We start from the raw sequence: 26,841 nt of genomic DNA on the forward strand, positions 1-26,841 counted from the left end.
TGCATTTTTCCCATATTTGTCAGTGTTCCACGCACTTATGCAGTCAAAATAGCAAGTGTACGTAAAGAAGAGACACAGACTAAGAGAGAGGATACAGTAGTTATTGAAAATGTGTGCCTAACTTTATCATTTTGTTTTCTTTCCCTTAGGCCCACTTTTCTCATCCCATGGTGGCGGCAGCTGTGATTATACATCTGGCTGCTGACGGGACCGGCTACCTCGACCAGACTCAGTGTAACATCACTGTTCAGCTGGTGGACACCAAGGAGGGCATCCATAGTCTAGGTCAGAACTGTACTTTTAAATCACAACGCACTACCGGTGGGTGTTAGATTGCTAAATATGAAAGCTGAGCTCAATGGAGCTTTACCTACTGTAGCTAACTAGAGCTTGTTATAATTGAGCAGATATCATTTAGAGCGAAGCCCCCCTTCAGCGCATGTCACTCTCATCCATCTTTTCAGCTTATGCAAATGTATTCATTAGAACACTGTATCTCTTTCAACACCAGCGTGCTATTTAGCCTCCTCTTCCATCCTTTTCTCCTCTCCTAATTCACTTTTAAGGTTTGATTAACATCTGCCACTCTGATTCCTCCTGATCTCTGCTTCTGTCCCCGACTTCCCCCCCACCTCAAATCTCAACACACTTTTCCTCTTCGTCTCCTCCTCCATCCCCAATATCCTCTCTCCACAGGTGAGTGGCGTCTTAGCTGCCGCACCAACCCCCTGGTGATCCCGGTGAGCCACGACCTGTCGGTGGCCTTCTACCACACCAAGGCCATCCTGGTCATGTTCGCCTCTCGCCTCGTGGCCGTCTCCGGAGTGGGCCTGCGCTCCTTCCAGTCCTTCGACCCCATCACGATAAGCGGTTGCCAGAGCAATGAGATCTACAACCCCACGGGCCAGAGGTGAGGCCGAGAAAAAGGGGAAATGGAACACCGGTGAACATGAGGCCTACATATGTTACACGCACACACATCACAACCAAAGAAATCATAAGATTATGTGTGCACACGTGTCGACACGAGCGGGCAGCCACACACATGCACAATCTTTCACCTTAAAGGTACAGGAATGTTTTTCCAAATCTCCATATAAATCACCATAGTTTATCCTGACTTTTCGCATTGGAATACGCTGCGTTGAAGGCACCAAATTAATTCACCATAACAACCATATTCTTATGGTGCCAAATCACACATTTGATTGACATTTGATATATATATACTGTATATGTATACATATAAGACCTTGACCACAAAATGTCTTCGCTACCGCCTGTAAAGAGGACAGACAACACGTACACGTGGGCACACGCTAAGGATACCATTCACACAGAAGGAGAAGAGACAAGAGATGCAAAGAGCTGTGTTTGTGTTTGCGTATTCGAGCCAGAGAGAGAGAGAGAGAGAGAGAGAGGGAGAGGCGTGTGTTAATTAATGATGCCAACAAGCTGTTTAATGTTAGAGGTCTGCCCAAAGCTACAGCTATAACAGTAAAATGTTCTCGGTAACAAATATAATATCACTGGAAATTTGCAATTAATTTGAAACCTGTTGCTGAGCTCCGCAAATTTCCAACAACAGAGCCACCGTGGTGCCGCCTCCAGCACTAGAACTTGTTTACCACCCAGGTTTGTTGTTTGTATTGAGTTCGGCTGAAGTGCACACTGCATACAAATAGTCTTTTTTTTCTTTGTAAAGACCCACCAAACTGGACATGTTTTTTTTTCCCTTTAATAATTGTTGCATTGTTTAGCACCACGTCGAGGTCGTCAGTCACCGTTTTCACACACAACTCCAACTAGTTCAGGGGTCAGCAACCTCTACTATCAAAAGAGCCATTTTTGACCCAATTTTTTATTTTTTTTTTTAAGTCTGTTTTGAGCTGCAAAATGAGGTAAATCAGCCCAAGTGCAAATGCGAGGCAGGACATTGAATAAACGTCTGGCTGGAAGCTCCTGCTGGTTTCTCAGCAAATGCAGTATGCTTGTTTTGAAAATGTCCTACAATTACTTTTTTTGTGTTAAATCTGCCCATTTAATGTTAAATTCTCTATTTTCCTCTGAGACTTTTCTTTTTTGGGATTTGGAATCCATAGCTAGCCTATTGAGCTATTGAGGTCCAGCAAAATTAGAGCATAAGGCGCCGGGCTGTAGCGACGTACGTAGGCTATGATGCTGATAGTTGACTGAAATGATAAAACCTTTATTTTACTCTGTGTATAGGCAACACATTTTTTATAATTTGAGAATATAAGAATCACTTTAGGTCTACAACAATGATAAATGAAAATTTGAATTTAAAAAAATAACCGTCAATCATTTCCATATAATTTTTTGTCAAAGCCACAGAGAGCCACTGGAGAGGAGCTAAAGAACCGCAGGTTGCTGACCCCTGAACTAGTTATTTAAATAAATTACCTGTCAATCAGACATCAAAAGTGCTGCCCAGCGTAGAGCAGTATTCCACATTTGGACATTTTTCTGTTCTGTGTGTGACCAAACGATTCGTAACACCTGAGAAACCCAGCATCTGGACTGGGAAATAAAGATGATAAAATGTATCTAAAAAATCCCTTGACATTTATCCAAGACATTTCTAAGAGCTGTTGGCAAGACCACGAAAAGAATAAATAAACTGCCTATTTAGCTACAAATTCACAATATTGGAGTCTCCAGTACCTTTAAAGGTGTTTTTGATAACATTCAGCCACTAGATGTTGCATTCTTTCTCCCCCGTTCCATCGCATTCACTTCACAAGTCATTGCCAGGCACTTATATACGGTCATCCTCAGTCATCACAAGTCTTGTTAGAAGTGGGAACCAAACGTCAGATATCTTCCACAGAGATACACAAAACATTCAATTTGGACCCGCCAAAATTTATTAAAATGATTAATTCACAATCATGATTTTTCTTTTTTTTTGTCAGGATAAACCATACTTTTATTTTTATTTTTTTACACCTTTCTAAAGGCTCTGTGGATGTATTTTTTTATATTTGTCTACGTAAAAAAAATGTTATCAATAAGACCTTTAATTTTAACTACTACTAAAAAAAAAAAAAAATGTTAACGACTAACCATACGCTGTCGAGTCCCTCCTCACAAACATAGTTAAACCAGACCACACACACACAAGGAGGCACAATTTGCCAATTTCCACACCACTGTCATGCATGAGACAATTCATACTTGTGATGCTCCCACAGCCCTTTCAACAAGAAATGCACTAATAAACACCGCAATACACAAAGAATGGATGGTCGGGGGGTCTGTGCAGGGAGATAGAGCTGTTTGTGGCTTTTATTGTGTGCCAGTGAGACATCCAGCACCTAAATAGATTAAAACTGCTGTGTATCTGCACCAGCCAGGAAATTGTTTGTTACCGCACGCACACACAGACTAGTTGCTTTCTCCCGGAGTTCTCACTGACTTTCCTTTCTTTCATATTCTCTCCACTTCATCTAATTTCCAGAGGCTCTTGAATGTTTCTTACATGCCCACTTATCTTCCGAAGGTTTAACTGGAACACACTGAATATTATGATATTATGATCAGTTCTTATTTACCGGTCTGTTCTTACAACATCAGTGAAGAATCCTGGCTCATTGATCTGTTTCTTCTCTTCAATCGACTCCAATTTATCATCTGCGTTCTGTCGTCTATATACCCACTTTCCATTTCACCTCATTCCGTCTTCACTTCCTCCTTATTCCTATCCCCTCTCCCCGCTTTTCCACATCTCCCGTCCTCCTCCTCCTCCTCCTCCCCTTCATCATATGTTGTCCCATGCTGTCTTCTCATCCTTTACTTTCACGTCATCCTCCTCTCCCTCTAACTGTTTTTTGCCTCCTCCTGAATTCTCCCCTTTTCCGTGCCTCCTGCTCCCGCTTTCACTCTCTCATTCTCCTGGGCTGAGCTGCACATTTCCCGTAATACTTATGCCTCCACAAAACACCACATCCCTTTTTCCCCGAGTTGTTAACAACAGGAGCTATTAACATGACTCAGTTTTATGTTCCACGCTCGTCTGCGAACACGTGCACATGTATGTTTTCCCTTTTTCTCTCAGACTGTTTTTTTTCCTCACCTCTTACTACATTGAGAATTGTTGTTCTGTTTCTTTTTCTTCTTTTTGTCATACACACTATTTTATTGTGCTGTATACTGTACTTCTCACTCACACGGGGAGGAGGATAGTTTTTCAGGTAGTTAATTGCAATTTATGTCAGAAATTCCATAGTGACTAGCAGAAAACCACAAAGAGATTTTGTTCCAAGCCAAAGTGGCCACAGAGGAGGCTTCCCTAGTTTGTCCTCAAAAAGCCTTGACGTAAGGGACTGCTGCTCTCGTGCTTTATATAAACGGGCTTCACCTGCGCAGCTTAGCAGCTTGTCAACATGAGCGATTTCAATCTAAGCTTAGAATTTTACTAAGAGCTCATTTGTTTTTGACTTGTGCTTTCCTTTAATACCAAGAGGGAGGGACAGTGAGGCAGAAAAATGAAGGACATAAGGAATAATCTAGGTGCATAGAAGGTTTGCATCAGAGATAAAGGTAAAAGATTACGTCTGCAGGTAAACAAACAGATGAAAAGAGCAAAATAGGACTAAGTTTAACAATGTTTTTTTCATCCTCTCTCCGTGCCCCCATACCTTCACCTCTTTCTCTCTCTCCCTCTTTCTCTGTCGGCTTCATAAGGGAACCCTATACTGTAGAATGTGGACTGTTGTAAAAAAAGGTGCCTTGGGCATCCAAGCCCTCCAAGAGCATTAAAAAGCCTTCTCCCATCAGGATACCAACATAAAGCTGTGGCCAAACTCTGCCATCGTAGCCCGCACATAACATTATCCTGTCGCTCTTAATTCACAAACTTCCCTCTGCCATGTGTGTGTGTGTGTGTGTGTGTGTGTGTGTGTGTATGCGCACAGACACCCCTTTTATGCGCATAGCAAATATGGCAATCTTTTTTTCATGTGGTTTATTGATTTGATATGTTAAGCAGTCATTGATGGATGAATGTGGTTGACTCAATGTGTGGCTTTTTTTTCTGTCTGTGAGCAAATGTGTGACTGCTTCCACGTTTGCGTGTCTGCAGTGTTATTTTATACACAAAATTTATGTCGGTTGTAACTTTAAATGTGGTTTTTAGTTTCTTTCTCTCTGTCTCTCTTACAAACCCCCACCCCCACCTCCCCCCCCACCCCCCCACACACACACACACTCCCTTGTAGTTGTGTACATTATTCGTGCGAAGCCATTGACTGCCAGGAACCCTTAATCCGCAATGCAGAGCTCAAGTGCAGTAGCCCCGGCCGCCACTTCTACAACGGCGACCGCTGCACCATCTACTGCAACTCTGGATACGTCCTGCAAATCCACCAGGATGATGACATCATCAAGAGCCAGGTAGACGCACTGCCACACGCATGTTTAAACACACACACACACGCAGGCAGTCAGGGTGCTCGGTGCACAAAGAGGCCTGTCAAATGCATAAATGTACACATGCAAACGCTTAAGTGCAAAAGCATTTTTTTTTTACAGCATATGGCGACATGCGTGCAAACATGCATTTGTGAATGCACACATGAACATGCATCGATGCAAACTCAAGTATACACAAATGGCCACGAGAGAGGAGTGCAAACACGCTTTTCTTTCTGCTCTCCTCTCCTCTCTATCTGCATTTATTTTGTCACCTGCAAAAACTAGGCTTGGCAAGGCAAGCCTCCAGGGAGGATGACATCATCAACATCCAGGTAGATGAGTGCTGCACTGAGGAGCGGAGACGCCCCAGTCGCCTCCTCTTGCTGGCTTGCTACACATGTACAAACACACACACACACACACACACGTACACGCACATATTCCGTACAAGCACAGACATAATAGTGTTTAGTCTCTTGCTGAGCATGCTGCACCGCATCACCTCAAACAGTCACTTTGTATCGCTACTCCACCAGGACGATGACATCATCGCATAGTGTCTGCTCCCTCTCCCTCCCTCGCTCCATCCCTGCTCATTTTGCACACATTGAAGTCTCTGTTAAAGGGCAGAGATTTGCTACCGCTCTCTCTCTCTCTCTCTCTCGCAGCAGCAGCAGCACACATTAAATGCTTCCATGTCGATACCAACACACATATACAGTAAAGTACAGACAATCTCCTGCATAAACAGGACACAGATGCGGACAGATGCAGTACGCACACAGATGCGTGCACACCACAAGTAAACAAACAAACAGGGTAGTTGACACCACATCGTAAACCTTTTGGATTGGGGCCAAGCTGCTGTAAAGGCCACATAAACGCTTTATCCTTCTCCACGGCTCTGTAAAGAAGTCTGCAAGACAATCTATTAATGCTCCCTCAGAGAAATCGGAGGTTCAGAGAACAAGGTAAATTTTGTTTTTTATGTGCATTACAGTCTGGAATTGTACCGTATGCGTGGGTGTGTTTGTGAGGCAGAAGTCCCTTTCAACACATGCAGTCTATCCCTGAAATGTTCAGGAACATTTCCTGCATGGGGGTCATGTGCGAATGGGGAGCAGGTATTCGATATACCAGGAAAATAAGTCCTGTCAGTTTCCCACCGTATTTTCTTGGATGTCGATCCCTTGCTCCTATTCACTTGTGACCCCCATGCAGGAAATGTTCCTGAACATTTCAGGTATAGACTGCATGTGTGAAACGGACAAATGTCGCTACGGCCGTGTTGTTAACGAAAGCAGTAACACTGCAGGGACAGCGCGTGAAGGGTTACGTCAGTCTGACGGGAAGATGCTTCCACATGGAGCGAGTGCAGTAATCACAAGACTCCGCTGATGATGCACTTGAATCTGCAACTGTTTCTGATTCAAGTAGATCAAGAAAAAAACAACGCTTGTCTCGCAAATTTGTTGAATCTTAAATATATTACAAGAACATCGGCACACCGGACAAAAACAGCTCCTATCCCACCACGTTCCTGAAAATAACAAGAGACATCTTTCGCCGCAGTACAGGTACATCCGGCCTTGCCCCATCGTCTTCTTCTTCTTCTTCTGTTGAGTTTTATGGCAGTGGGCACAACCCGGTCTTACTCCCAAATACTGCCAATCGGGCAGCGCCCCTCAGCATTGGAAACCGACGCGAAAGTTTGTGACGAACCAGGCTTTCAACTAACTCCAATGTAATCCCACCCGTGGCGTTATTCGACGGTCGGAGCAAGTGATGTAGTATAAATGGAATCGGAGTCCGCTAAGGGCGCGCAGGAGGGGTGGTGGATGGGTCGAACGAACACAAGACTTTCAACCAGGAGATAGTTCGTGCCCCCGTGTGAAAATAGAAGTAAATAAAAACGTTGACATATTTTGTCACGTGAGTCATTAGTTACGTGACTCGTTATCGTCAGTCCCGTGAGTCGTTAGTGAAGTTAACCACGACCGTTTCCTAACCCTAACTAAGTGGTTGTGTTGCCTAAACCTAACTTCCTGTGAAAACGGAAGTTTATTTTGAAAATACACTATGCATGTAAGTCGCTCAGTCCCTCTGTCTTCCTCTCAATGGCCTTATTTACAAAGGTACATACTGTATACTGTATCTGCACATAGAAATAAGTTCAAGTTTGTGTGTGTGTGTACATGCACGGAAGCGCATATACGTACATCCACATCCATACATGCCGTTTGCACAAACACTATGAGAACAGTTCTCCGTTGAATCTGCACAAACTTCTAATTGCATTAGAGTTTGATTGACAGTGCACCATTGTGGCTATTCATCAATGTCAATTCATTTAGTTATAAATTATGCTTTTCAGAGAGGGAGAGGCAGGAGAGTACAGAGAAAGTGGGGTGAAGGGGGGGGCAGGAGAGAATAGAAAACAAAGTAGGGCTGTGCCAAATTGTTGGACTTCCAAGGTTTGCCAAATGATGACTGACAGTTCAAAGGTATTTAGAGGACCTGTTATTTATGAATAACTTTTCGCATCCATTCATTCCATTAAAAGACATCTGGTCAGTTTTGTTTAGTTTAATATCAAATTAGCAATTTTGCGGTTAAATTTAATAAATGATGCGATGCAAAAAAAAAAAAAAAAAGCCATAATCCTCTCCCTCGGCTACGAAATCATTTTAAGCTCAGCCATGGAGATGTAAATCATTGCGCTCAGCTGACATGCCCCTGGTAAAAAAAAAAAAGTTGAAACCATAGATGTGCAGACTGAATGATGTTTATAATTACCATAGCAGAATGTAATCCTCTTTTAACTAACCCTGTCTGCCATAGCAGGAGTGCCTTATATTACTAGCTTGTTGATCCATTTCAAGTCCGGTCTTTTATCCTCAAAGACGTGAAACAATTCTCTGGAAAATTATTTCACCAGTTGCGCGTCCCTCCAGGGGCAGTAGAAGCCTCCTCCCGAAAGCCTTTGTAAGTCGGAACGAAGAAACAGTCTCGCTGGGTACTGTTTACTAAAAACTAAAGTAGTTTTTGTCCAATCACTGCAAACCATCATCTTTAGTACATCTACTTTCCTTTGTTTTGAGAGTAGTGTGCAACATTTTGAAGAAGGTTTTATTCTATGTTCTATGTTTCTTCTGCTGTGACTGACGAAACTGTACGACTGCAGGGCAGATTCGGACAAATAGAGATTTGAAAGAAACACTGGGCACATCCATCTGAGATCAAGGGATCAGTCAAAGGGCCAGTAGTGAATTGATCTGGGTACATCTGCTCTCATCTCCCCCATCACATGAGATGATAGATGAAACATCAAAAATATAACAAAATGAAATACAAAAAAAACCCTCAGATTATCTTTATCCCCTCAGTGTGCATCTCTTCTTTTCAGCCACACAAGTGCTTAAAAAGACACACACACACACACACCTCCACACTAAGGTTGAAAAGTGCAGCATGAAGCACAATCTTGTCTCCTTTCATTAGCCAATTACATTCTTGTTTCAGTGATGTCAAAGTGGTTCTGGGAACACCACCTTCTTAGATTGTGCTATCTTCGGGACAAATCTGTTTCCCTCACGTGCTTGAGTTGTATATGTGTGTTTTATTGCTGTCTGTTTTTCCTATCTCTCTCTCTCTCTCTTTGAAACGGTTAGGGAACACCGAGTGCTGGCACTGAAAACAAGTTTTATTTCACATTGGCTTTTCCTTTAACAGGCTCTATAGGCGTCACAACTGTCCACCATCATAGAACAAGCCTATCAAACCACCATTACCTGCCCACTATATGATCACCCATCCACTTTCTTTTAATGACCAAAACACCCTCTTCAGATCTTATCAACATGATGGTGAAAATGTTACACACATTCAGAAATATCTCCTAGTATAATTTGAGCCATTATATCCAATATAAATTTAAGGGGTTATTAATATCAACATATTATTTCGGGTCATATTCATTCGAGCGGGCGGTCAGCCAGCTCAGCTAGAGAAAGACTTTTATGTTCATGTTTTATGGGCGCCTAAATGCAGACGTCATGATGTTCTCATGCATTGGCTTTTTCTGTTGGGTGCTCCAGTCAAAGGATATGCATGCAAGGTACTGTATTAGAAATACTCTCGCCTTTCGACCTCCATCAAGGCACTGGCTTTAGAGCTGGAGATGATCCAGAGGTGCTGCGCTGCAGCTATTAAGGACGGGTTGAATGCAGAGGACAAAAATCACCACTAGAATAAAGAAACTATAACTTAAATCAACTTTAAGACCTCATCCCAGGCAAGAATGTTAATGCCAGGTCTAAACAGGGTGTTAGGAGTCCTATTCTGTCCTGATAGTGCCACAGCAGGGGATACCTGCACTGGGCTTCACCCTTGTAAGCTAAATCTTTGTGAATGAGAGTGAAGGCGGCGTATTGTAATCCCAGTTTTTTTAAAGCACAGACGGAGCCCTTTAACACCTTGTGAACGCTGAGTTAGAATTTGATAGTCGTGCGGCTCGTACCAGGTGATTTAGCAAGGCTCCTCCTGATTGGACGAGCACGTGAACACAAATTTCACAGAGTGCTCTTCTGCAATGAAGCTATTGAGCACTCCATGTCTGCTAATAAGAAAGCATGCGTAACCTTCAGCTGTGTCCACAATTTGAAAAGAGTCAGACTTTTAGGTGTCTGTCATTACTTCATTAATTCTTCCAGTCCAAAAACAAAAAGCTTGCACATGGTGGTTTTGTAACACAAGTTGGTTTAAAATCCACGCTGTCCCGGCTGACGTGGTTATCATTTAAAAAAAACTAACCTTACAGAATTTTATGTACTCAGAAGCGTGTCTGCTTCTGAGTACTGTTAGATTCTCAGTAACACTCGGCCGCATTTTACTGTTCTGAACACATTCTTGTCCACAATCATTTATGCAACCGTTGGGTTTCTCTACCAGAAAGTGTGTATGTTCCAGGCAAATAAAACCTCTCTGCTTCTAAGTAAAGCTTTTTTTTTTTACTCCAAAACTGTTTCATAAGGGCTTTTCCATGAGTACTGGACAATAATAAATTTAATTCCACTACTAAGCAATACTGTAATAACTCTACCTATTGATGCACAACTGTGTGTTATTGCTATACTTTTTCTACGTGCTAATGTGTTTGTGTGCCATCTTGAGCTATAAGGCAAACCCCTTAAGATTAAGGAAGAAGCTGTCAGTCAGTCGGTTCATTTGTCTGTTAGTCTGTCTGGCTTGAATTAGGCAGAGTAGCCAAAGGTTGTTAAAATCGCTTCTGGAAGAGAAATAGTCAGCTGTAAAGTTTTTTACAGGAAGGAAAATTCCCACACATTTACACACACAGTACACACACACAGACATACAACCCCTTTATACACTTACACACTTGGGGGATACAGTACATGCTTGATTAGATGTGAAAACAACTCATGGCAGATGTACGTTAAATGTTTCTGTGCGTGTTTGTGTGTTGTTTTAAGATGCGCAAAACTTAATACACCCATTTTCACAAACTTACTTAACATTCCCTTTGCACACATATTTACAGTCAGCACATTAACACTAAATAGATCCCTCCACATCTCCTCCACGCAGACTTTGTTCACAACCTCCCATCATGATTGACTCATTCAACTCTACACCCAGTTGTTTTCCAGCAGGCACTCACATGCGATGCATATGTTACTTTGTTGGATATCCAAATATGAAGGGAGCTTATTTATTTTGAGGGAACTTGATACTGTTATGCAGTATCATATAATGGGATCAAGATGAAAGATAGAAAATACATGGGAAGAGAGAGGTTATGAAGTAATAGATATGTAATGCTAACTGAGTCCAGCTTGTGTGGCCTTGAAAGTTTTGGCCACTCTTTAAAAAGATGTGGGTAATTAAGGTCAACCAAAACAGGGGTAGAGTGTAATTCATGGTTAAAAAAAAAAAACACAGGTTTGCCTTTTTTTTTTTTTGTTCTGAGAGGGGGAAAGTCAAAATGATTGAGCTTTCACAGCTTTGTTGTGAGATTTCTTGGCACCGCTATCAATTTAAGCATTCCTGTTGTGTTACATGGTGCTATTTAATGGAAGAGGATGAAAACAGTTGAGGTTTGGAACATGCAGTGGCTCCCCATTTTGGTCTCATCTCTGCAAATATCACACAACAAGCCAAATAATTTACAGGAATTGGAGCTATTTCTATAGGAAATAGGTCAGGACATGTTTATGGTGAGAAAAAAAAGCCAGGAATAAGAGATTGCCATTTTGAAATGTTTTGGAAACATTCTGGTTGCCATTTCTGTTTTTAGGGAACTCATACAGTACATGTATACCAGCAAATACTGGGTCCTTAACGCTATATTCTATTCACAATCTACTCATCACTCCGATCAGAGAGGCCTATGCTATGAAGCAGGATTTGGGGTTAGCAAGGTAACCTCAGGGTTAACCCTTCAGGGTTTTCCATCCTACGACGGTGGTTCACTTCTTACCGGGGTAAATCGCCATTGTAATTTATGCTGCACACCTAACCTGCTCCGGAGCAGGTTATGTTCCAGATAAGAGATCAGCTCGTATAAAAGCACCGCCTACGAAGAAGTTACAGTCATAATCCAGGCTAAAAACAACACAGTTTAAACTGACAAATGCAGAAAGGACAGCTGGCTGTATGCTCTAGGTGCTTACCGCTTTGAATTATTTTTTTATATATATTTTTTTTTTTGCTTGCTCTCGAGTCCGTTTCACACCGCCGGAGTCGGGGACGCAGCTGAAAGAAGGCTGAAATAGTCAAACACGCCACCACTTTGTCAAAGGCCATAATGAAGTGTAGTCTAGTTATCCATTATACTCTGAAAGATTTGTATAATATCACGGCCCCATCTAGACGACTATATCTGACTATTGAGTATTCCCTTAAATTAACAAGTCTGTTATTTTAGGCTTTCGCACACTTTTGCCAGCTGTCCTTCCTGCATTTGGCAGCTTCAACTGTGTTACTTTTAGTCTGGATTGTGTGTTTAACTTCTTCGTATTTGACTTATATTATAGTTCGCTCTTCCTTTGTAAAATACGCCGCTCTGCTGACCGTAGACTTGTCCATGTTTGTGATTGGTCATATGTTGTAAACACCGCCCCTTGTATGTGAACACGCTCATAGCCAGATTGAGAAACACTGGGTTGATTTACCGAGTTGATAACCACCGTGGTAGGACCGCTTAGTGGGATTGCGGTTGTTAGGGTTAGTGAAGCCAGATAACAAGAAGATACCCTGGGTATTTTGAACTCTCTCCGTAGTACAGGCCTCAGGAATGGTTACCTTCTGATATGTGTACAGGGTGTATAAACATTGAGTACACACACACACACACACACACACATAATTAATGCAAGACATATGGTCTTTACAAGCCTCAGTCGGACCTTGCTAGGCCGCAGCTCCTTCAGCAGTGACCTGAATGGCTGCTGTTTCTAATCAGGGGCTGTTCTCAATGATAGGTCCATAATGGTAATGGAAGGGGATGTTAATTTATTATACTAGGTCCTATACCGTGCTGTAGACTTGAGCTAGTCTTTGTTTGTCATAGCAGAGTGGTGTTACCACTGTTGGGTTTGACTCCTGGCCTGAGTCCGTTTCTTGCAGATTTTTCATGTTCTCCCCATGTGTGGATTTCCTCTGGGTTCTCCAGTTTCCTCCCACATTCCAACAACATTCGAGGACCCAGGCGCACAGGATGCACTTTGTGCGTTCGAAAAAGGTGACGCAGTCTGCCTCGTTTTTGAGATGCTTGCACAGGAAGAAGCACTGTAAAAGTTATTTTTTCTGTTGACATCCAACAGTTAATGTCATTGGCTAACTTAAGAAGAAACTGCAATCATGGCATTAGTTTGTCTGCAAAGCTGGTGAGCTTTTATATTTGTACATTTCCTTCGTTTCCCACCTAACAGCAAAATCGATTGATTGCATGGCATTACCTGAATATAATTTTTGTTTTTTGTTCAAAAATGTCAGCTTTTGCACCCGATTCAACTATTATCAGGCCGTTAAATAGGCGTCATCAGTCGCTATAAGCACCATAGATGTGGGTCATTAGGGGCCTACTGCGTTGTAAAAGTGAAAGTGAAACTTAAAAGCAACGTGTTTTAACATGTAACACTGAATGAAACGTAACATTTTGAAAACAAGTAAAAAGGCTTCTTTAGGTTTAGTTAACAAAATGACAACTTCTTTACGTTTATGCAACCAAACTACAACTACTTTAGGTTTAGGCAATAAAACTACAACTTCTTTAGGTTTGGGCAATAAAACTACAACTTCTTTAGGTTTAGGTAACAGCTACAACTTCTTTAGGTTTAGGCAACAAAACTACAACTACTTTCGGCTTAGGCAATAAAACTACAACTACTTTAGGTTTAGGCAATAAAACTACAACTACTTTAGGTTTAGGCAACAGAATTACAACTACTTTAGGTTTAGGCAATAAAACTATAACTTCTTTAGGTTTTGTCAACAAAACTACTACTTCTTTCGGTTTAGGCAACAAAACTATAACTTCTTTAGGTTAAGGCAATAAAACTTCAACTTCTTTAGGTTTGGGCAACAAATCTACAACTTCTTTAGGTTGAGGCAATAAAACTACAACTACTTTTGGCTTAGGCAACAAAACTACAACTACTTTAGGTTTAGGCAACAAAACTACAACTACTTTAGGTTTAGGCAATAAAACTACAACTACTTTAGGTTTAGGCAACAAAACTACAACTACTTTAGGTTTAGGCAATAAAACTGCAACTTCTTTCGGCTTAGGCAACAAAACTACAACTACTTTAGGTTTAGATAACAAAACTACAACTTCTTTAGGTTTAGTCAACAAAACTACTACTTCTTGAGGTTTAGGCAACAAAACTATAACTATTTTAGGTTTAGGCAATAAAACTACAACTTATTTAGGTTTAGGTAACAACTACAACTTCTGTAAGTTTAGGCAATAAAACTACAACTTATTTAGGTTAAGGCAATAAAACTACAGCTTCTTTAGATTTAGGCAACAAAACTACAACTACTTTCAGCTTAGGCAACAAAACTACAACTACTTTAGGTTTAGGCAACAAAACTACAACTTCTTTAGGTTTAGCCAACAAACTACAACAAAAAAAACAGTTAAGTTTAGGAAAAAACATTGTGTTTTGGTTTAAAATAACTACTAACACAAAGACACCTACACATTGTTGGTTTTACACGGGAGGCAAACTCCGGTCTCCGGTGTGAAAAGCCTGTGTTTTGTGTACCATCCATCATCCCCAACTTCCACCCCTAATGGAGTTTCACACCATCTATACTACAGCACCGGAACTCCTTCTTTCAGTGATCTACCATATGAATAGATGATAAAACCTAGTGGCTGTAGTCGGCCCCAATTGATCCACATCTATGGGGCTTATAGCGACTGATATTTAATAGCCTGACAACAGTCTAATCGGCTGGCATTTCAGTGAATAAAACCACTTTCTTAGCATCATAATTACACAGAAATTACTTACTGATTACTCCACAGAGGTTGGTATTCCAGTTGTGGAAGATTCCCTCCCAGTGTGTTGTCACACTTCCACCAAAGTCAATCTGTTTTGTGTTAGGGCTGATTGTGCAGTTGTTGGATATCAGTTGTCTGTGTGGCATGACTTGACCTTACAAATGCTATCAGCAGTTACCTGAGCTGCTGGGTAGCCCGCGAGGCTTACTGACATACCGTAAACTAAGCCGGATCGAGCTCTGTTAGGTGACACACTGATTGGAGACTTGTTGGAGTGAGTGCTGAATTGCTGTAGTCATTTTTGTGAGGTAAACATGTATAGGATGTGTGCGGGACATCAATCATGTCATATCAATGCGCAAGTGAATGCTTGTGTCAAAGCACACTTACTGTATGCCTGTCCCCTACTTCAGAATAGGCCCGTAATCCATACATCTGTCCCTTTCTGCCACTCACTTGATATCTCGTCTTATTTTCCAGTCGGACTCTGCGGTGACTATAACCTGTGCAAACGGGAAGTGGAACAAACAGGTGTCATGTGAGCCTGTCGACTGCGGTCTGCCAGACAAATACCATGTTCATCCAGCCCATTTCAACTTCCCCGAGGGCACCACCTACGGCAAGAAGAGCACCTTTCAATGTCGAGAACCTGCCCAGCTTGTAGGTGAGATACATAGTGGAGCATGCAGAGATGCATATTTTCAGGCCTTTATCCTTAGGGTCCATGACATTAGATGAAAGTAAAATGTATTTTTACAGGTTAACAGATGATGAATTGCCTTAGATTTCACAAATTGAATGTGCATGAAGATCCTGATTAATTCTATATTTTTCAGGAATAAATGGTCTTTGATGCACATGTATTATTTTTCAACTTTTTAAACAATATTGCCATGAGAAATATCATAGATTTGATATCACAAAAACCTCATAATATATCATCAAGATTACAGGATTTTGAAATTATTTCATACATATTCATTCAGTCACTTGAAACAGCAGTGGGTAGAATTGGAGCAAATTGGATTTTAAAAAGTATTTTTTTATAAAACGGTCACTACATACTGACAGTCGTGCATGAGACAGGTAATCTGAAAAAAAACCTCATGTGCCTCTGTGTCCTGCAGTGCTCCTAATGGCATCTGCAGGATTTCAGGAAAACAACCAATCAGAGCCGAACTGGAGCCTTGCCGTCTCTGAGCAGCTGTCAATCACTCGCAAACTCAAACGGTCAAACTAGGCAGCGCTGTAAAATGAGAAAGTTTGCTCGGGCTGGTGGGCGGTGCTTGGTATTTCCTCAACTGCTCTCAACATGGCGGCCGGGTCACAAACCTTCTCATTTTACAGCTAAACAGTACACTACAAGATGTTTCTGAAAACATTTGAGGAAAGAAATAGGCATTACAGTAACAGAATATGGATTCATATTTGATCAGCGCTGCCTAGTTTGATCGTTTGATCGGAGTTAGCGAGTGATTGACAGCTGCCTCCATTGAATGAACAGCCAATAGGAACGCTCTCTCTCTGAAATGACCTGTGATTGGCCAAAGTCTCCCGTCACAGGCTAGATTTTCTAAAGCCTGAAAACAGAGCCGTGAGGAGGTGCAGAAGTTTAGTTTTCTCTCAGAACACTTGAATTACAATATGCTGAAAGGTTATTAAGGAATTTTTGCCCAATGATGCCAAAAACATTCTGCCTACTGAAGCTTTAATTGTCCATAATCTGTTCCTCAGTGTATGCAGTTTCATCAGTTTTATTTGTCTTCTTTTTGACTAACCATCAGTAAAAAAACAATCTTTTTCATCTCTTCCCCTTTCCCCTTTTTCTCCTCAGGTACAAACAACACTCTTACCTGCCTGGAAGACGGTCTCTGGTCCTTCCCAGAGGCTCTTTGTGAACTCCGCTGCCCGGCCCCTCCTCCTGTACCCAACGCTGTGCTGCAGACCAAGCGCTGCAACGAGACGGGCCTCAAAGTGGGCACGCTCTGCAAGTACAAGTGCAAGCCAGGCTACCATGTCACCAACAAACCTAAGAGGTAAAGTGAGAAATAGAAATGGTTGTAGTTTATTTATTTAGTTCTTCATCAGAACAGCTTTCCAATTTGAAAGTAAGTCTCAGGGTCAGTGACATTTAAAAACTCTTTACATTAACCTCTGAACTTACAGTGTAAATGTTAATGGTCTCCTTTCCCTTTAGGCGTGCATTTAAGCGCCAGTGCACGGAGGACGGCAGCTGGCTAGAGGGGGCATGCGAGCCGGTGACTTGCGATGCCCCGCCTCCCATCTTCCACGGCTCCTATCACTGCACCGACGGCTTCCGCTTCGACAGCGTCTGCAAACTCAACTGCTCTGATCCTGCCGGTAATACTGCTATCGCCGCCACAGGAGGCTCTGCCCATACGGTGAGGCTGCTGCACGCTCCATGCAAGCAGGTCTGTCCATCTCTTTCCTCTCTTTCTATTCTTGCTTTACCTATATGTGTGTCTTCTTTTTTGTCTCATGTGTATAAAAAGTAGACATTCTCTCTTTTTCCTCCCGTCTTTGCATCCTCACTGTTGATCACTTTTAGGGGCTCAACATGGCATAAAAGTAGTGAATAATGGGTAACAGTTCATTTTACAGGTCCGCAAAATGTCATGGTAATTAGGTGATAATTAACAAGTAACCTATTTGAAATTTCTTTGGAATTACTGCCAAATTACCCCAATATTTACCTAAAAATGTATCTTTATTATAAACATTATTTAATAATTATATTCCACTATTTCCCAATAGCTGGTAATTTATTTAATTCATTTCTGGGAAAAGAATACAGAGTTAATTGATATGCTTTATTTCCATGTCTGCTGATAAATAGATAATAATTAGCAAATAACTTATCTGAAATTTCTTAAAAAACTCCCTGAATCATGACATTATCTACCAGGTTATATTTGTGTAGACAATAAGTCACACAATGGTGAGATTTGTGCCTGATCAGAAATGTCTTCTAATAGTTTTGGTTTTCCACCTCCGATGAAGAGCAGCCGCTTCTCAAGCCTAAGGGCCCGATTTTTACCATTATATGCTATTTTAGCATGTAATTATTAAATAATGTTCATAAAAAGTCATTTTCAATAACTTTTGAGGTAAATATTGGGGTAATTTCAAATAGGTTACTTGCTAATCATCATCTAATTACCATGAAATTTGCGGACCCGTTAAATGAAGTGTTGCCGAATAATGTAATCAAATACTGTATAATCATTAGAAGTATTTGTTCGACGTTTAGCACCAAGGCCCTTCGCAGTGCTAGCCACGTGTGTTTAAATATTGTTTGTTATAAACACATTATTGTAAACATACTCTTATCTATAGGTATAATATACTCATGATAGCTGATGATAAGATGCAGAATTAATGAGTAAAAGAAGCAATTTTTCCCAAAATACGCTCGCTACCCTCGCCTCATCTTTTATCTGATACTTCTTCCACTGCCCTCGCTGTCTGAACGCTCGTCTCTCCCTGCCTGTTTATCTCCCTGTCTCCCTTAGCCCTACTCAATTTGACGCCATGCTAATTAGATTGCTATTGATTTCGAGAATAGTCCTGCTGCCACAGACTTTTGAAATGTATACACCTTTTAATCTGTTCTGCCTCTGAGGCGTTGTGGGTTGGATGCCTGATAAAAATGGATTGTATTTCTCCCCCCCCACCCCCCTTTGCAACGGGATGCCATCTCAATGTCCTTGGGTCCTGCTAGTGTTTGCGTGCCTATGTGTGTGTATAATTGTTTGCCTGTCAATATATGTGTTATTTTCAGGGTGCACAGTCCAATGTGATCCGCTGTAGGAAGGATGGAAACTGGACAGGGTCGTTCCGCCTATGTTCACACAGCAAAGGCCAGTGTTCTTTACCTCAAAACCTCCATTATAGCCTACAGTACTCATGCAAGCGAGGACACGGCATAGGTCTGTATGCACAAATTATTATAACAATTCAGTTTTCTTACTTGCTGATGTAATTTGTCATTGTTCATATTACTCATAGCTTTTATTGTGTGCTATTATTCTTCCTTGTTCACATTACTCATTCATTTTTCATTTTGTACTGTTTGTAATCAATTTAATTTGTTGAGTCAACAAAATGTCTAAACTACTGTAATGTAATCGAGCACTTTTGAATATCACACACATTTTGAAAGTGAAGGATGAAACGCCTTTGATGTGGGTGTTGTTTGTGCATACTTTTATCGGTTCTGTTTGTACGTTTCTCTCTCGCTCACACACACACACAGGTGAGGAGTGTGAGCTGACATGCCGTGAGAGCAACAACGACGTGGTGATCCTCCCTAGCAACATGACAGTGGAAAGTGTGCTTAAAGAGCACTGGAGGAACCCGCACAAAGTCAAGGTAAGTTTTTTGTGCGTGTGTTTGTGTCCGCCTCGCGGCCCTTGACAGACGCACTTCACAAAGTTCTGCGATCCACAACTCCACTGTAAGGAATTTCACGTATAGCGTCTACATCCTGGGGTCTATTGCACCGCAATGCAAAACGCCGGCATGGCAACCCTTCAAACGTTTTCATTCTATTTTTAATTGGAAGTGTGAGAACATGCTGCAGCCCTTTTGCGTCCGTGTCCTCAATATGACATCTCAACTACCTACTTGGAGAAATAAAAAGCTGCAAAACGTCTTTAGGAATTAAGTGTTAAAGGTCCCATATAGTAAAAAGTGAGAATTTCATGTCTTTTATATTATAAAGCAGGTTTAAGTGCTATAGAAATACTGATAAATTATCAAAATGCTCAATATAAGGAGAAATACACAAAGCCCGTATTCAGAAATTGTGCATTTGAAACAAGCCGTTAGGATTTCTGTACATTTGTGATGTCACAAATATACAATATTTAGATCATTGCATGGTTTTAAACATAAACATTCTAAATGAATCCCAGTATATTTCCTGTTGCAGTGGATGTAGATAACATCAGCTGACAGGAAGTAAATATGGACCCAAGCTGTTGCCTAGCAACGCATTCCATTGAAATGCACTAAAACGGAGCGTTTCAGACAGAGGGTAAGTACAGGTATATTCAGGCAGACAGTACGAGGAAAATAAAGTTGTTTTTTTAACATTACAGCATGTAAACATGTTCTAGTAGAAACACAAAATACAAGTATGAACCTGAAAATGAGCACAATATGGGACCTTTAAACATCCCTATGCTGACATTTGTAGCAATCAATTTTCCCATGTATTTGTCTTAACCCAAAATAACCCCAAAAAACAAAACAAAACAAACTCCATTACCATTGTGGCCAAGCTGTAAAACATTATCAAATGCCTTGTTATCAGTAATCACCGTAGTTTTCTGGGATAAATGACGCTCACTGGTTAATGACCTCATTTGAATTAGATATACCTCACAGCTACAGACTCTACTGATTAACTACTGTTTGCTTAAACTGGCAGAAAGCAAAATACAGGGGTTATATTTTGGGGGAACGTAATTAAACACAGAACCGTACACCTTGTCCCTGCAGGATTGTGACACCCCACCTCCCCATGGTGTCATTTGGGATTTTATGAAGCTTGTGGGTGGGGTCAAGAGGCAGGGGTAGGGCTATATGAGTGTGTGCATGTGTGTGTGGAGGTACTAGACTACACCTACTCTTCTAGTTTTACTCTCCCCCTTTTAACGTGATTAATGTCAATGACGTGCAATTTGTTTTAAGTGTTTTCGTCAGCTTAATGTCCTTTTAGCTGTGGAGTCAGAGACTAAATAGCATCAGGTTTTGTAACCAGAGAAGGAGAGAGGAGAAGCCGCCGGCCGAGTAAAGGAACACATTGTATTTCTCACTGTATTTTTTTTTCCCCCTACAACTCCTTTTGTTTTCGTTTCGGAGTCACACTGAGTCAGCAGCTTTTTGTGGTGGATGTCAGGGGAGAGAGCGGTGGCTTGGGCCACGTGGACATGAAATGATCTGTTTTTCATGGATTTTGTGTAATTGATATGATTTGTGCTCGGTGGTAATTTGAGACCCGAGGCGATGCTGCTGGTGGGGGGGGGTGGATAGCATAAGAGATGTCAGAAAAGTGAGGGTTTCCAGGGTTAGGACTTAGGACGAGAGGAGGAGGAGGAGTTTTTGCTGGCAGGGTGCACTTAAGCATGTTGCCATGTTTTGTCCTCTGCCAATACTGTCAACTGATACACCTTTTCAAATAGTTATCGTAAGGATTACAAACATTCCAATGATCAGAAGACAGAAATTTGCCTTAAATGTAGTCATTTGTTGGATGATACAGTTGCAATTACACTTATGTCAAAGTCTAAGGTAGGGGTCTCCAACCTTTTTTTCCTCTGAGAGCTAATTCGACCAAATGAAAGTGGCTGAGAGCTACCTGTAGCACCAAGTTGTAGATTGCCAATAGCAGACATAATGTCTGTCCTACTTGTGTGGTCCTTTAATAACGTTTCAGCCACTGCAGTCATCACCTCTATTACAATCCCTCCATAGGTTAAGGGCATTTGTAGGGATGCACCGATACCGATACCAGTATTGGGTATCGGGTCCGATACTGTGCTCATGTACTTGTACTCGCAAAACGGCTCCAATACAACGACACCGATACCACTTTACGACAGCGTCCTATCGCACACGCTCACGCTCCACCTCCCCGACGGTGCAGGCGAGACGGGCCGGTGGTGCGCCCGACCCCGCGGGGCCGGGATCACACCTTAGCTGGCGCGCACCGGCCCTCACTTTAATTACGCCACAGGGTTTTGCTTGCACCCTCTGACTCACACGTGCGTTAGACTCCTTGGTCTGTGTTTCAAGACGGGTCGGGTGGGTTGCAGACATCGCCGCAGATCTCTGGAGCCTTTTACGTGGCCCGAACCCTGGCACTAAGGACAGTCCGCCCCGGTCGACAGTCGCACTGGGAGCAGGGGCCCCCGTCCCTCCCCTAGAGCCGGTCGTGGCGTACTGCCTCGTATACGGGACTCCCCAGCCTGCCGTGTGTCGCTTACATCCTCCAGCTGGCTGTTAACGAGGGTCTTTAGGCACAGAGAAGTACTCGTATCGGTACTCGGTATCAGCGAGTACCCAAATGTAAGTACTTGTACTTGTACTCGGTTTGAAAAAAGTGGTATCGGTGCATCTCTAGCTTTTTGCGCTTCGTTAGGATGTGCGCCACTAAACGAAGCTTCCGTTGCTGCGCCGGCCTTCTTCGTCGGTTTGGTAAACAGAGACTGTCGTCTTTCAAGCGTTGCTTTCAGCTCCTTTACCTTCTCCGTTCATAGACCGCTACCAGCCGGAAAGTCCCGTGAAAAGTTGCCGTGGACTTTGGTGAAGTGGCGCTCGGCGTTACATCTTTTACCGGCTGACACGCTCGCACCGCAAATGAGACACACATAAACATAGACATTAGTGCATGAGACAGGTAATTTGGATAAAAATCATGTGCCTCTGTGTCCTCCGGTGCTCCTAATGGAATCTGCAAGATTTTACAGACTGGAGGAAAACAACCAATCAGAGCTGATCTGGAGTCTGCCGTCCAGCTGCCGTCTATGAGAGCTACGAGTCAATCACTCGCGAACTCCGACAAAGCGGTCCAAACTAGGCAGCGCTGATCAAATATGAATCAATATTCTGTTACTGTTATGACTATTTCTTGCCTCAAATGTTTTCAGAATCATCTTGTAGTGCACGGTTTAGCTGTAAAATGAGAAAGTTTGTGACCCGGCAGCCATGTTGACATCTCTTTAGGAAATACCAAGCACCACCCACCAGCCGGAGAACAGCCAATAGGAACGCTTTCTCTCTGAAATGACCTGTGATTGGTCAAAAATCTCCCGTCATGTACTAGATTTTTTAAAGCCTGAAAACAGAGCCATGAGGAGGTGCAGAAGTCTAGTTTTCTCTCACAACAACAAAACTTGAATTACGATATGCTGAGAGGTTATTATGGAATTTTCGCCCTATGATGCCAAAAAATTGTTGCCTACTGAAGCTTTAAAAGCCACTCAGAAAAGGGTGGCAAGCTACTTGTTGGATACTCCTGGTCTAAGGGATCCTTTATGGTTCACCTTGAGAGTGCTCCCCCTTTAATTCTAGAAGCAGAAAAATAGATGCAACAGGATTTGCAATGCAATCATCATCAATCATGACAACAGCGTACAGTTGTAATAACAGTAGGAGAGTAGTAAGTTTGGAATAGACATCATAACATGCTTCCAAACTCCCCTATAGGTTGGGATTCTTCCTACAGTATCTAAAAGAGGATTCATGTCCCCGAATGCACTTTCTAGTTCTACTTTGCTGAGTTGGAGGTTAATGTTGCCCACCTTAATAAGTGATGTTGATTTATTGCCTTTAAACTAGTTGTATTTTGGTTCTTTGCGTGACCCACTTAGAATTCTCCCCTGCTTCCCTACCTCCACCTCCTCCTCTTCTTCTTTTTCCCTGTCCCTCTATCTCTAACAATTCTGCGCCCCCAGCACCCTCCTCCCCCCTTTATCAGCAAAATTACCCTGTCGGGCTTGCTGTGGAATTAGTCATTTTCTACATGACATGACCTCGTCTGTGGTGGCGCTGAGATAGGGATCTATTTTTGTGTGGTATCAGCGCCCCGGGGAGGCTTCAGAGGGTGAGGATCCTATACGTAGTGAGGGGTGAGGCCAGGCCACGATCATGGATTATCATGATTTACGGCCTTGCTGAGAGAGGGAAAAAAAAAAAGAGTGAGAGAGAGAGAGAGAGAGAGAAAATGAGAGGGAGGGGAGGAGAAGGAGTTTCTGGATGACATCATCATAGCAGAGCACGGGAAAAAAGAGAATAAAAGTACAGTAGGTCCAAAAAGTTTCACCTATAAGACAAAATCTCCGTATAGGGAATAATCATCACAGCCCCCCCGCCACTGGAACACACATGCGTACACACACCGCAGACGCTCCTGCATTCTGCTATGCAGCACTACATCGCAAATGCTATGTTGTTCTTTCTCTCCACCTTCAACCCACCCATCTTTCTTTTTTGCATTGATTTGCTGACAGCACTGAAATGAAAAATACCTTAGTTTGCAGCAACAAAAAAGAAAAAGCACGTCAACTTTGGGAGATATTGGGACACAGGGGGGTCTGAGAAATGGACCCTCTGAGGTCAGAGAGTCCTTTGCTGTGGATGACACTTTTGATCGTGCACACTATTATCCAAGTCTGGGGGACACACCGGTGCTGTAAACAAAACCCTTCTCCACCTGCTGGCTTGAGTAGACTCATAATACCGTACACTGCCGCCCCTACGCCTAACCCACATGCACTATATGAAGACGCAGCCATACAGCACAGGCACAGAGTCATGTTTACTTATTATATAATTTTCATGTTCCTTACAGTATATGCCTATACACAGTACTGCCCGACTCCCCTGGACACAAATGTTTTCTGTTGCATGTCAATGAAGAGCACAGTGGGAGAACAAGATGGAATTCCACACATTCTGCAAAGATATTTGAGAACATGGCGCTCTTCACCTCTATATCTCTCTTTCTTTTGCTCTCAGCTCTGCCACCCCTCCCCCCTGGGGTCATGATTTAGTTATGGAAAAACAATTTTTGTCAAGTTTTATCTTGTAAAAATCAGCTTTGTGCTGAGGTGGAAAAAGGTCAGTGTAAATCAAAGAAGGATTGACAATGAAAGCCTCCATGTGAGCCTTTTTGATAGCCCCTTTGTCTTGCTGTAAGGTGTGTGTGTGTGCGGATAGAAAATGCCCAGCGACTTGTGTTAGGGTTAGAGTTATGTGGACTGAAAAAGAACACAGTCTTGGCAAAGCTGTTTAAATGCTGCACATATGGGAAATAACCCAAACCACTGAAAGCGCCAGTATTTCTTAATTAATCACACCTCACCTCAACTTTTGTCTCATCTTTCAGAGTATAGTCTGCACGATGGGACTGAAATGGTATCCACACCCAGAATTGCTCCACTGCATCAAAGGATGTGAGGTAAGGGCTCGACCTGAATTAGATTTTTTTGTTTTTGTCTTTGTTTTTGTGGAGTAATAGTCTCATCTATCATACGACACTTTAATACTTTAATCCTTCCACCTTCCTTGAACCCCAGACCAAACAAAGGGATGAGAAATTTGTCTGATATAGGTTGCCAGATTGGAGTGTAGATGCTTACAGTGGCAAATATTCCAGTTTGTTCCACTTTTTATGGTGAATATACATACTCATACAACCGTGAAAATATCACAAAACAAATGAATCTCAGTCTCATTAGCCTCCAAGTGTAGTTTCATAAAGTTTTATTCACTTTGCTTGGCCAGTGGGCAACCTAAGGGTCTGAAAAGTGAAGCCAATGTCGAAGTGTCTTAAACTTGCATTTTCTAATAGCCAGCAGGGGGCGACTCCTCTGGTTGCAAAAAGAAGTCTGATTGTATAGAAGTCTATGAGAAAATGACCCTACTCATCACTTGATTTATTACCCCAGTAAACATTGTAAACATGAGTTTATGGTCTCAATCACTAGATTTAAGTCTTCTTCAATACAGCATGATGTTCATTTAGTAAATTATGGTCCCATTTATAGTCAAATAGACCATAAAGCAGTGGATGCTTTGGGACGTGGCCACCCACTTGTGATTGACAGGCCGCTATTACAGTGTTGTAAAGCCTGGGAGTGGTCTATGTTTTCGTTAACCCCTTCACAGTGTGTGTTGTACTTAGCTCCACCCTCTCGCGTCACTTCTGGTTGCAAAAAAACAAGATGGCCATGGCAAAAATGCCGAACTTGAGGCTTCATACAGCAATGGCTCAATTAGCTGACACTTATTAGCTTGTTGTAATCTAATGTAATTACCTCTTAAATACGTCATGATTTCCTCTAAAAAACAAATGGTGCATTCACATGTGAAGACAACACATGTGAAAGAATTCCACTTCACGTCACGGAGGAATTATATCACCTACTCGGTTTAGGCTAATTGGATAACCTGATTGGTAACCCAAGTGGAGAGGGGTGGGGCCAACCCAATAAATCACCTTATTGGAGTGTTTTGTGAAGTGAATAGTTTATGGTGTCCTCAGTTTGATTTACGGGTCTGGCCCACTAAGGGCTTAAAAAGTCACAATGAAAGATGAGGGAAATTTAATGTATGAGATTCATCAGCAAATTTATCCAGAGACCTTTAAAATGCCCTGAAATGCTCGAGAGGAAAGTACCGCTAAACAAAAAGGCGTCTTTGGTAATTCACCTTTTAACCATTATCAACCAGTTTTCCTCATTCAGTGTTTTTCACTAATTACACGCTCTCTCTCTGGTATAGCCATTCATGGGAGACAACTACTGTGATTCGGTCAACAACAGAGCCTTCTGTAACTACGACGGAGGCGACTGCTGCCAATCCACTGTCAAGACCAAGAAGGTTAGTGGCATGCTTGTACCTCGGAGTAAACCTCACCCTTTCAGACGAAAGAGATGATGCTGGATTTGGTCCCGGTCACACTGATCAACAGACAGTGTTTGTTTCCCAACTCTGGAGTCACACAAAGCTTAGGGATAAATCCCGCCTCCCACATGTGATCGTTTTTCCCTGTTCCCTGTGCCCAACCCACTTGGGCTTCTTCATTTTCTCACTGCCATGCATCCAGTGGAGGTTATCATTATCAAGCTTTGACATTTATAAAAGATCATTTTGACCTACTCAAGGTAAGTATAATGGAAACTACAACTGAATATGCTGTTGAAGGACGTAATATTTCACTTCTTGGAACATCTATAAACAGATTCTTCCCTCCTTTGCTTTGTGTCCAACCTTAGATTACTGGTAGACAGATTACTGATACCACATCCAAGACAGTGGGAGTTTTCAGACTTCATCAG

The 26,841-nt window shown here is 42.1% G+C and overlaps 1 protein-coding gene across 1 annotated transcript in view; it reads left to right on the forward strand.

The window, feature by feature from the left end:
* Positions 1–26,841, forward strand: part of pappaa (pregnancy-associated plasma protein A, pappalysin 1a) — a 119,545-nt gene that overhangs the window by 70,776 nt on the left and 21,928 nt on the right. Inside the window, exons 12-21 of the mRNA XM_037753132.1 lie at positions 150–285; positions 697–910; positions 5,241–5,415; positions 15,452–15,635; positions 16,806–17,007; positions 17,169–17,373; positions 18,774–18,921; positions 19,248–19,363; positions 24,888–24,959; positions 26,285–26,383. Of these exons, the coding sequence (XP_037609060.1) occupies positions 150–285; positions 697–910; positions 5,241–5,415; positions 15,452–15,635; positions 16,806–17,007; positions 17,169–17,373; positions 18,774–18,921; positions 19,248–19,363; positions 24,888–24,959; positions 26,285–26,383 (1,551 nt within the window). The remainder of the gene's footprint in view (positions 1–149; positions 286–696; positions 911–5,240; positions 5,416–15,451; positions 15,636–16,805; positions 17,008–17,168; positions 17,374–18,773; positions 18,922–19,247; positions 19,364–24,887; positions 24,960–26,284; positions 26,384–26,841) is intronic.

This window comes from Sebastes umbrosus, chromosome 19 (genome assembly GCF_015220745.1).
Source record: "Sebastes umbrosus isolate fSebUmb1 chromosome 19, fSebUmb1.pri, whole genome shotgun sequence".
NCBI lineage: Eukaryota > Metazoa > Chordata > Actinopteri > Perciformes > Sebastidae > Sebastes > Sebastes umbrosus.